Source organism: Silene latifolia, chromosome X (assembly GCF_048544455.1).
Source record: "Silene latifolia isolate original U9 population chromosome X, ASM4854445v1, whole genome shotgun sequence".
Classification (NCBI taxonomy): Eukaryota; Viridiplantae; Streptophyta; class Magnoliopsida; order Caryophyllales; family Caryophyllaceae; genus Silene; species Silene latifolia.
Genome location: NC_133537.1, coordinates 225,477,593 through 225,489,567, shown reverse-complemented (window position 1 = coordinate 225,489,567; position 11,975 = coordinate 225,477,593). Strand labels below are relative to the sequence as shown.

The 11,975-nt window shown below is 38.9% G+C and overlaps 1 protein-coding gene across 1 annotated transcript; it reads left to right on the top strand.

The window, feature by feature from the left end:
• The first annotated feature begins 3,437 nt into the window (after window positions 1-3,437).
• Window positions 3,438-11,407, top strand: LOC141623824 (uncharacterized). The gene is made up of 4 exons (XM_074439977.1): window positions 3,438-3,818; window positions 4,044-5,198; window positions 7,929-9,767; window positions 11,198-11,407. The coding sequence occupies exons 1-3, from the start codon at window positions 3,597-3,599 to the stop codon at window positions 9,720-9,722; spliced, it is 3,171 nt and encodes a 1,056-aa protein (XP_074296078.1). The 5' UTR covers window positions 3,438-3,596; the 3' UTR covers window positions 9,723-9,767; window positions 11,198-11,407.
• Window positions 11,408-11,975: the final 568 nt, after the last annotated feature.

Below are 11,975 nucleotides of genomic sequence, written 5' to 3'. Positions count from 1 at the left end.
TTGCGGGTGATATGGTCCTATTTGTGGAGGCAAGGGCAGACCAGGCGCACGTCATCAAATATGTTCTTGATAATTTTTGTCGAGCTTCAGGGGAAAAAGTAATCATCACTAAATCTAAAATTTCTTTCTCTACTAATACCGCTTCTGCCGACATCGATGACGTTAAATAAATCCTTGGTTTTGAGTCAACCAATGATTTGGGTACCTATTTAGGCATACCTACTATTAATGGTCGAGTTCCAAAAGCTACCTTCGCGCATCTTGAGGAAACGTTTAATAAAAGGTTGGCCGGATGGAAGACTAAGCATCTATCTTTAGTGGGACAAAACCCTCTGGTTCAATCCACCCTATCCACTCTTGCTAATTATAGTATGCAAACTGCAAAAATACCTCGTTCCATTTGTGATTCCCTTGACAGGAAAACCACAAGATGTTTATGAGGCGATACTGAAGAGCATAAAAAATCCGTCTAATATCATAGGACACGATCCAAAAACCGAAGTCTATGGGGGGTCTAGGTGTTCGATCATCCCGTCAATCAAATGTTGCTTTCCTTACCAAACTAGGATGGCGAGTGCTATCTGAGCCTCACACTTTATGGGCTCGAGTTCTTCGTGCTAAGTATTGCAATGGTCGGTGTGATGTTGATATGTTCCAACCCAAACCATATATGTCCAATGTTTGGGCTGGTATCACCTCACAAGCAAAAATTATCAATAGTGGGAGCACGATAGCGGTTGGTAATGGGCGCAAAACTCTCTTTTGGGATTATTCATGGGTTGACTCTAGTTGTCTTTCGGATAGAGTAATTGTACCAATTCCCGATTCCATTCTAGGTAACACCGTTGCTGACACGTGGGACGAAAATGGGGGTTGGAAATAGGAAGCCTTCTCCAATTATTTGCCACGGGAGGAGCTGCTAAAAATCACAGCATACTCTCTTTCACCGAAACTGTATATAGAGTATTCTTTATATTAGAATGCATCGTCTTAACGGTAAAGTTTTGATTAAATCCGCCTTGATGCTTCTCAAATCAGCCGAGGTTCCCTCTGAAATGGAACCTATTGCGTGGCATGTTATATGGAAACTCCCGGTCCAACAAAGAATTCGTATGTTTATTTGGCTCGCGGCTTATGTCCGTTTTATGACCATCTATAACAGGGTAAGAAGAGGCATACATGATGATTCAACTTGTCCAGGATGTCTTGAGGAGGACGAAACCACTGATCATATTGTACGTCGATGTCCGTTTTCATCCGAAGTCTGGGAACTTCTTGGTGAGTGCGTTGTTTTTCAATCCTTTTACAATCTATCCTTCCCGACTTGGATTTCTAAGAATGCTAGTAACGGAATCCCACTAGCTACTCACGATTGGTCGATGAAGTTTGTGTTAATTTGTTGGTGGATTTGGCGGTGGCGTAATAATGTAGTGTTTGGAAGGTCCGAAGAAAACCTGTCCGACCCCATTCGTTTTCTTCAGCATCAATTCGATTTTACAAGGAAAGCTCTCAATCATTTCTCTATTTTTATACCGATACCAGGAACTATACATGAGGAGCGATTCATTCGTTGGAATCCACCCCCACACGGATGGTTTTTATTAAATACGGACGACGCTTCTCGAGGAAACCCAGGCCCGACTGAATGTGGAGGAATTATTCGCGATGAAATAAACAGGCAATTTTGTTAATGCTTATAATTTCTCTTGCGGAGTATGTAATTCTATGAGAGCGGAGATGCGGGCTCTCGTGGTTGGCTTAGAGCGAGCTAGAGTCCTCGTAATTAAGAAACTCCTGGTCTATATGGACAATTCGTCATGCGTGAGCTTCGTCCGTCATGAGCAACTTCTAAGGAATAGTCTTCGTCCGCTCGTCCAAAGGTGCATTGATCTCACCAAGCTAGAAGGGTGGACTGTAAAGGTCGACCATGTTTTTGGCGAGGCAAACAAGGCAGCAGATTGGTTAGCTAATGACAGTGTTAATTCCAACACTAGTGTTGTCTACTTTGATCATCCGCCAGATGGTATTCGCACGATTCTTCGGGAGGATTTACTTGGGGTTGCTATCCCCCGCTTAGTTCCTATTTAGAGTAGTTTTGTATCAGGGCTCAGCCCTTCTTTTGCACAAAAAAAAAAAAACAATCTAAGTTTAGATGGTAACATAACATAATGTTAACAAATGAGACTAATATGTGACCACCTCAGTAGTAAGTTACTATAAACTATTTTTAAGTCAACTTGTCTATCCAGCCCATTTCATTATTAAATGGTATTATCCGACCCGTATTCACCTTGTGACGGATAGTGCATGTATTTAATGAGAATTTGTGATATGAGTCTTAAGAGTTTTTAGAGAATACTCCTTCCATTCAATTCTAAAGGGTACTTTTGATTTCTACGTTTGGTAACGCATGTTTTACATCGTAAATATCTATAGGTACACATTTGTAAAAATTATAGAAGTTTGATATTTTTATTTTACTCCTAAAGACAAACAAAACAAGTTTACACATGAATATATTTTATCTTATATATTGGGAGAAAATGGGAAGATTCTTCTTACTTGTGAGTAGTGTGCAAAAGAAAAAGTTACCATTTGAAATTGAATGTAGGGGTATGAGGTATTACAATTTTGAAGACAAAAAGGAAGCTAAGTTTTGAAATCCAAGCTTATATACGTATTTGACATAATGGGCTATCTTAATTAAACACTCGACCAAAAACCCATGAGAAACTAGTTTCGCTGAAACACGAAATCGACTCGATCGAGTGCCACCAATTCACCAATCGAGTCCCACCTAACCTCGATCGAGTGCAACGCCCTAGTAGCTGACTTCGAACCCTCACAAAAGTTACTCGATCGAATATCCCTACCTCACTAGGTCGAGTACCCCTAACTCGAACGACGGATATTACAAGTCAAAACCGTGAGCAAAGCAAGTAACACAACAAGCATCCAACTGTTTATCATTAAGGTTTGTAAGGGAAGGACTATTAATCAGAAAACCCGTACTCCGAGCTAGGTAGCACCAAAACGGACACAGACACGACACGAACACGTGATACGACATCCCATGAAATTTAGGACACGGGACACGCTATTTAAATTTAACAAAAAAAAATATTTTATGGTTATAAATAACGTATGATTTTATTATTGTAATGTATTTGATTCTAAATTTAATGTATTTGATACTAAATTTAGGTAACTGAAGGTAAAATTCGACCTTAAGTATAACTAATTCTAATTTCGCACCAAACAAATCTTCTAATCAATCTTATTTGAGAATTTATTCCTCGTGTAAACTATAACATGTTTAGGCGTGGGTCCGACGAGTGTCGGGTGTCCGAATGTCCAACACGGTATCGGACACGAGGCGGCTAGTTAGGAGGAGTGTCCGTGCTCCCCATACTCCGAGTTGGAGACGGGTTTGACATGTTGGGATCCTGGACACATGAATATAAAATTTGAGAGTTGATCCGAGTAGTTGTAGACTTGTAGGTTGTAGCTTACAAGTGGTGATATGACTGATATCCAGTTTCGTCGCCACCGCATTAAGACAGTCGCATAAGAAGAAGTAATTCAGTGAGAGTTCCATGCATGGTTTGCCGCCACCTAAACCCAATCAACAACATTCAACAATGCTCAACATGAATCACTCTCTAATTATGGATAAACTTAACAATACTCTCCTTGATTTACTTCATTCTAACCCTAATTACCCTTTCAATCTTTCTCAATTTCCCATCCTTCAAAACACTCTTCTTCGGAATTTCTCTGACTCGGAAAAAACTCCCACTCATCCTCCTTATTCTGCGGTAATTACTCCCTTCCTTTTTTTTTTTCAATTAGTGTTGTTGGATGTTTATGCTTTTGATTTTTCATGTTTTTTTGTTTTCTTATTTACTCCCTCGGTCACGATCATTTGTTTACCCCCTTTTTTTTTTTTAATCAAAGGTAAACAAATGATTGAGAGTTTGAGACAGGCGAGTATTTACCTTGTTGGTATTAATGTATTATTGATGGGGATGTATTATGTGTAGATGATACAAACATCAATTGTGAAATTGGATGCGGAACGTAGTTTGACTACTGAAAAGATGATTTCGGAGTACATACTTAAAAACTATCAGGGTTTGCCATGGGCTCATACCAGAATTTTGAAACATCATTTGGATAAGCTTTGCCAAGGCGGCGAGCTTATTTTTGATGATCATGATGATGATAAGACTTATAATGTTCCGGGCAAAAAAAGGCATATAAGTTTGAGGAGGAAACTCTTGAAACTAAAACTGTCTAGTAAAACCAAAGAGAATGAGGTTGTTGAGGAGGGAAATGTAGCGCCAGATGAAGTTACTGAGTTGAGTGATAGTCAGATTGGCATTCAGGAGGACGACTCTAAAAAACTTGGGAGGAGGAAAAGGAGACGGAGGTGTAGTTATATATCTGATGAAGAAGAAGATACGGATTTTGAGAAAATGATTGTTGATGGAGAAGGGAATAGGGACAAGGAGAGTGGTAAAGAGATGGTCCTGGTCGAGACAGTAAATGAGATGTTACTGCTCAAAGGTGGAGATGTTGAATGCGAAAGCAACGAGTTAGAGCAGCTTCACCCTAGAAATCCTGAGGAGGATCGTGGGATTGTAGATATCGTATGCTCCAAAGAAGTGAAAAAGCAAGTACACGAAGTGGATTATGATCTTTCTCAAGTGATGAATTTGGGTGACAGCCGTGGCGGTGATATGATGTGTGTATCTTCCGAGAGTGCCATTGACGCTAACTTGGTTGGGGATCGTCATGATAATTATACGGGTGATTTAATACTTTCCCCTGTCGTAGTGGACCCCCTGGCTTCAGTATCGAATATTGAGAATGATGTTATTGGGGGCACAATAGAAAAGTCTGATTTGAAGGAAGCAGAACCAAATCCTTCAGCTAGTGACCTCATGATTGTGCCTTACGTGGACAATTCAGTGAATCTTGCCACAGGAAAGCTAACGATTTCTTTATTGAACAGCGAAAAACGCGTTATTGTCTGTGGTTTGTACAATGTAGTACTTGAGCAACCAAAAAAGAAAACTGAAGTGTATCGCACAAGGAAGAAGTCAAAACCTTCCCAGGAGAAAACTGAAGGCCTAGGACAAGAGCCATTGCCAGCTTCCTTCGATTTATCTTTGCAGAGAAGTAGCAGAACCAAGGTATCAATCCAGAAATTTTTAACATCCAGTTAGTCACTTATGTTACTGATTAATGTCAAGCAGAGCTGCATAGCCTGTACTGGTACTGGCGCACACTTTGGTATAGTAGATAGGTATATTTCTGTTATTAGTGGTTTTGCTTTGCGGCTTCCTATTATTCTCAAATTCCATACATTGACATCTTAGGATGGTAACTATAAAAGTCCACAGCCTCAGCATAACTGCTTATCGGTATAACAGCCACGATCTTGGTACCTGTGTTTTGGGCAAATTAGACATAGAATTCTAGAAATGCTGCGAAATGATTTATAGAGAGATCTGGATGCAAGAGGTTGGTTGTTGTTGCTATAGGAGAAGAGAGGGAAAAGGCTTGGCTAGTTGATGAAATCATCAGACGACATATCCAATTGAGCTGTTTTTTTATCATTCATGGCATGTAAAAAACCCTTATATATAATATGGGATATACTATTCATTCAGATTGGTATCAACATAACTAAAAAAAACAAAGATTGGTATCAACAATCCTAGACTCCTAGTATGTAATTTGATTTAATGGTGATAGTTACCTCTAGTTAACTGCAATATTTTCCTGCTGCTACAGCCTACAGTATCACGATTACATCACCATCTCGCTGACTAACAAACTTAAGCCGTTAAGCGTACCTGAATATCCATAAAAAGGCATAGGGGACATTTTTTTATGACTTTCATTACATACTGAGCTAGATTTTGGTAGAGGTATAGGTTATTCTTTATCTTTATTGCTTTCACTCAATTCTAATCACTTTTCTAATGTAATGAACTTGCTAAGATTTGAACTTTGAAACGGTGCGATGGGTTGCAAAGCTTACTCATCAGAACTGTGCAAATAAATATTTGTGCTTGTAATATTTTGATGACCATGATGCATGACATAGCATTGGTGATTGGTCTGCTTGCGCTTGTTATTGTGCATTTATGCAAAATCCCTCTAAACTGAGTGTCTGAATAAGACCTTTAAGAAAGAAAAGTACTAATCTTTATAGGGGAATAGGAAAGATGAAGGTGACTACATTGTGGTGTTAATTGATGTAAAATTAATTACGAATCTGGACTGACCGAATCAGCGTGAATTTCGTGATTGAGTTGCAGCGGAATTTGTCGTATTTTGGTGTTTTTTATTGTATGAAAATAACGAAATTAAAAGGATATGGAGTGAATTGCTGGTGGTTCCTCGTAAGAAACTCGAAACAACACACAACTAGGTTATAGATCTCGCTCTAACCTTCGCAAGGTTATAGCTCAATCTACTATAACTCCAACCTCTCACCTCTCAAGGAAAGAAATAAAAACTAACCTCGCAAGATTAATTTGACAGCTCACAATATGTAAACTTTTATTAAAAACTCATAATCTGAAAAATAAGGCCACAACCGGTCCTTATTTATAGTCCTACTTGAAGTCATCAATCTGACTATAACTCTAAATCCTTAGCTTGCTAATTAAGCTATCTAATTCTTCCTAAACTAACTAGGAAACTTATTTAATAATTAACTACTAAAAATCAGATTTGAAGAAGCTAAATAAAACTAGGATCAGGAAATACATAGTTTCCTAATTTTATTCGAAAACAGTAAAATAAACTAATAGCTAATCCAACACGGTTTAGGACTAGGAAAGCTGCTCCTACACAGTCTAGTATTCCGTGTTAGCTAGTTGATCTGATTGATATGGTTTAGCCCCTTGCTGTCCAAGCTTCTTAATTCCCGTCCTAAGTTAGCTTCATTACTTGATGCGAGCCTCATTTCAAGTCGTCATTGGATGAGAAAAATGTCCCAACTAAGTAAGACCTCATTTGCTTCCTTCTTCGACTCTGCTCGTGGATCATTAATTCTGGAATATAGTGGATAGACGAAATATCAATTCTGATTCCACAGATCCGTCTATTAAAATTGCTGTAATCTGGATTATATTTTGTTCCAGTAGTGATAATGTTACTGACCTGTTAATGTCTGTCAGGATCCAAGTGTTAAAACCTATTGTAATGTTGGTAAAGGAATGCTATCCACCTTCTCTTTAAGATTCTCTTCAATGTTCTCTTCTCACATTGCAATAAAATGCTCCAATGTATAATGTTCCCTTTTGTTTGACTTTTAGACAACAAAATTGAATGATATTTGATTGAGTTATTAGTGGAAGGTCTGAAAGAGAACATAGATAGCATTGCTCACTTCGGATAGTATTTTTGTGTCTCGACTTTGTTATTAAACCATAATGCTTGATTGCTGTAAGCTGAATCATTCTTAGAATACATGTCAGTAATACTGAATCGTGAATCATCCCTTGAGTACATGTTTTCAACAATACTGAATATAAGTTGTCGTCTTATTATGCTTTATTCATTCAGTCCTTATAAGTTTGCAATACCTCATTTTAGATATCCATGTAGCGGGAATCTTTTAGGCGTGGGGTCAGTATAATGTATGGTTGAAGTTTTGAACCTCTATTAGTTTCCGCTTGTCTAAGAAAAAGATTGGGATTGCATAAGATATTAAGAAAGTTTGTGGTATAAAATGCTTAAATTGCTTAACCTCCTACTCATCGTTCCTGGCCTCCCCTGCCCCTCCAGATTAAATAATGAGCTACACTCTTGTAATTGTAGCTAGAGATCTTAGAGCTTTACTCTTACAGCTGCTTTTTTTCCTCTTGTTTTGCTTGTATTTCACCCCCGCAATGCTCAATACTCAGGTTAAACGGAAACTGCAATCTCCCAAGTTAAAGGGACCAACTCTTCTTAAAGATGGTTCTGTTAAGCAGTTGGAAAAACCAATGAGTTCGCATCCTATCAACCTTGAAAAGATTTTCATGGAGGATGAGGAACCCCTTTGTGAGGTATATGAGAAGTGTGGTAATCTGAAAAAGCATGACATGCAAAGCGCAAAAGCAGGTGCAGAATTTCCCAAAGAGCTACCGAGTTCAGAAAGTTTTGTGGAAGTGTCACCGACTGTGGAGAAAAAATTAGCCTTGTCAAAAAAAACAGAGAACCAATTATCTATGCAACTTAGGTCACAAGACCCATATTGTGATAATGTTGAGGACGATACTATCAGGAAGTCATCATCAAGTTTCTTAGAGGAAAGTGGAACAAAGGATTCAGAAAGGACCGAGAATCAATGGCCCGTGATGACAAAGTCAAATGGGGTTGAATTATACAGTCAGCCTTTTGAACATCCAATCGACAATAAAGTGGGAAGTCAACATGAAGGTGACCAACATCGGGAGCAGCAAAACAAAGATGGTCAAGAGAGGCCTCTCGTGCTAATAGAAGCAACACCAGAAAAACCTTATTTGTCAGATTCACATAATCAGCTATTGGAACATACTTCTCATCAGCATTCACAGCAGCTAAATGAACAGGCGGAAAACAGTCAGCAGAAGAAACGTCGTGGAAGACCACCAAACTTAAACAAATCAACCACAAAAGAAGCATCTGATCCATCAAGTTCACTACAGAAAAACAATTCATCGAAGCAAGATGGCGGAGTGAGGACTCGGAAACGAAGAGCAACCAAGAAAGAGACAGTTATTCTGTTGGAACCACATCTGAATGAGCAAGAAAGGCTGTTTAAGCAAACCAAGCAGCTGGGAGAAGTTGGGCGACGGAGGCCTGGAAAATCAAAAGCAGCCACTGAAAATGCAACTCTTACTCGAGGACGATCCAAGAAAAAGGATAAATTAACTGAGGAACTTTTGGCATCTCCGTTAAATTTAGATTCTCAGCAAGAAGTTGAGCTGTGTGAATCAGGGAATCATCAGCAATCCCAGCACCAAAATAAAGAATTGGAAAAAGGAGTGGCCAAGATACAGAAACAAGGGGACAAAGTTGGTGAAGCTCTCACTAGCTTATCTTACGAGGAGCAAGATGGGATGTGTGGACAAGCAAGTGATCATCATTCAGTGTCTCATAACAGTCAGCCAAGGAACAATAGTTGGGCAGAGTCTCCTGTGAAAGGAGCAAGCCGATTAACAGATAATCCAAAACACGGGGATGTTGTAGAAGCATCGCATGTTACTCCAGAAGCTTTATCGGCACAAGGTCAAGTTGATCTGAAGGATCAGACTCAAGCGAGACGGCGGAGCACTCGTAATCTCGAACCAGCAAAACCTTTGTTAGACTCCCAAAGTGATAAACTACATGATCTAGAGCTGAGTAATCAAAAGACGTTTGCACGGTCCACTCCTGCTTCAGTGCCCTCAGATAATCATTGTCCTGAGAAAGTTTCTGTGTATCTAGAAAATGAAGTTCATGGTAAATCTGTTGAAATAGAGCAAGAGAAGTGGCCACTTGATAATAAGACTCATACACCGCTCTCAAACAATTCAAATGACCGGGAACACCCAGATGAAAGTTATGATCATGATCAGGCACCGGAGAAAATGAAAGTTCAAGTGAAGGTTCCTAAAGAATTGACAGCTAAAAGTGTTCCCATACATGTTCCGCTTGCCTCAAGAGATCAGTTGCGCTCACGGATAAAACACTAATCTCAAGATAGTGCTTGAAGTGGACTCAACCCCTGCACAACCTTGGTAATGCAACCTTAATTTCCCTTGGTTTTTGGATTTTTATTGTAGCTACTGCTTAAGATATTGAAGTGTGTTTGAACTCATATTTTCCCTCCCTTTCCGTTTCCTCCCCTTCCTCTATCCAAGTAAGCTACAAGTCTCTGGTCCCTGAGACTAAGTAATAAAGTTATAAAACCTTACCAATAGGGATAAGCACATTTTGAGAGATTAATTTTAAAGCTAGACATCGCTTCAAGTTACACCGAAACACATCTCAAAAACCCATGTGCTCCTTTTCAAAAGAATTCAGCTATTCCATAACCAATATAAATCGTAGAGGCGAAAGTAAATCACCTTGATGGGATCCTCTAGAGCTAGCAAAGAAATTGGGAGGTTCCCCATCAACAAGCACCGTGAAACAAGGTGTAGAGAACCAGAAATGCAGCCACTTTCTGCCTTTGCCCACACAGCTCATCTTCTCAAGATTGAACATTGTTAAAACGCCACAAAATTTGTTGAAAGCTTTCTCGATGTTGATTTTGCCAAAACACACCTGGATGATGTTGGGCCTTTGGAAGGACTCGTTCCTTAGCTGGAAGAATTGCGCATCTAAAATTGACGACCAAGGCATCTGTGTATTGATAAGTAGCTACAAGCTTACTGAGCACTTGCCGCAACCCCAAGGCCATTACTTCTGCCAGAATTTAACTTGTATTGACATTGCGATAGCCTCGAAAATCATGATGCCGTAATCGTTTGAGATAAGGTTTTATTAAAGCTGGATGAATCTGTGATGTGCTATTATATTGTCCCAATGACCGCCACTGTTGCTTTTACTGATAGATAGACTCTGCTACGAGTTCCTAGATTTTTTTGGCTAGACATTGATGAGATTTAGCTGGAATGTGTTCCTGAGTCCCGAGCTGTAGTAGCACAAACAAATTAAGGTGTGTGATCATGACGAAGTAGAATATTATAGTTACCGGATTCGCTATGAATTTGTGCTTACCTATTCGTGATTCGCCCTTATAGAACGTGTTTTATATGTATCCGTAAGGGATGGGATAAGTCAGCCCTTAATGATTCGCAATTCGTAGAGTACCCGAGCGAATCTGGATTAAAATTGAATGGGAACGATATTTAGGCTCACCCGATTTTACACCAGTCCAAGTAAAACCGAACCAGAACCTTGTTATGTCCTTGCCCACGTCTAGTACGAGATAATGGTTTCAGTTTTGATCTGTTAGTTTTGTGACTTTATTTCGTTGTCGAGCTAGAAGAAGGGATACCGTCTCAAATTGTGGTGATCTTTACAACTTGCACAATCTCCTCCCTTATTTACTACCATAGTTTGATGTTCATTTTGTGCGGAAAAGTTCTGGCTACCTTTTCTGTTTTTGGCATGGAAAGTGTTTTTAACATGCATGCATAACCTCATTGATTTTTGTTTGAAGGATGATGTGCGAGAGTGGAATGAATATCAATGATGTGATGAAGGCGAGACTAGCGTAATCTATCTGAGGTCGAACCATGCCAGCATTTGTATTTAGTACTTCGTAGGTTGTTAACTGTATGTACAGATGTTCCTCAGACATTCTAAAAGTATGTGAACTATATCTTTGAGGGTCTTGTATGGGTAAGGCTCTGAATTTGCTCTTTCTTCAGGTTTTGATCATTTGTATTGCTTTCAGCCTTTCACTATCGTTTGCTGTCTGCCTAGGGAAGGGTAGGAGAGGCGTCAACAACAGAATATTAATCAAGTGCGAGGTATAGGTTGAAATGAGCAAAACTCATACTTCACGTCTGTTTACAAAAATTTTATTGGTTTGTCATACCCAAGAGGGAGGGGGGTGGGTATTGGTCATACCACCCCTTTGCTATCAAAATTGGAATGCAAATGAAAATCTCTCTTACTACTAAGAGAATAAAAATTCTCTTAATTTTTTCGCTTAAGAACATCTCTTCTAAGTTGGGCCTTTTTTATCGGATACTATTAGCACAAGATTAGAAATAAAATTGTAAATAGTGGACCTTAGAAATAGCCCACCATATTAAACGTGTGGACTTGAATCACTAACTTATACTATATTTATATGTTATATGTTACCTATTTTACAAGAAGACAATCACTAATTTGATTATGCAATATTTTCCACAATTATGCAATTTTTTTCACAATTATACTTTATTATAAGTTTACTTTTTCAAATTACACATTACACTCTAAAATTA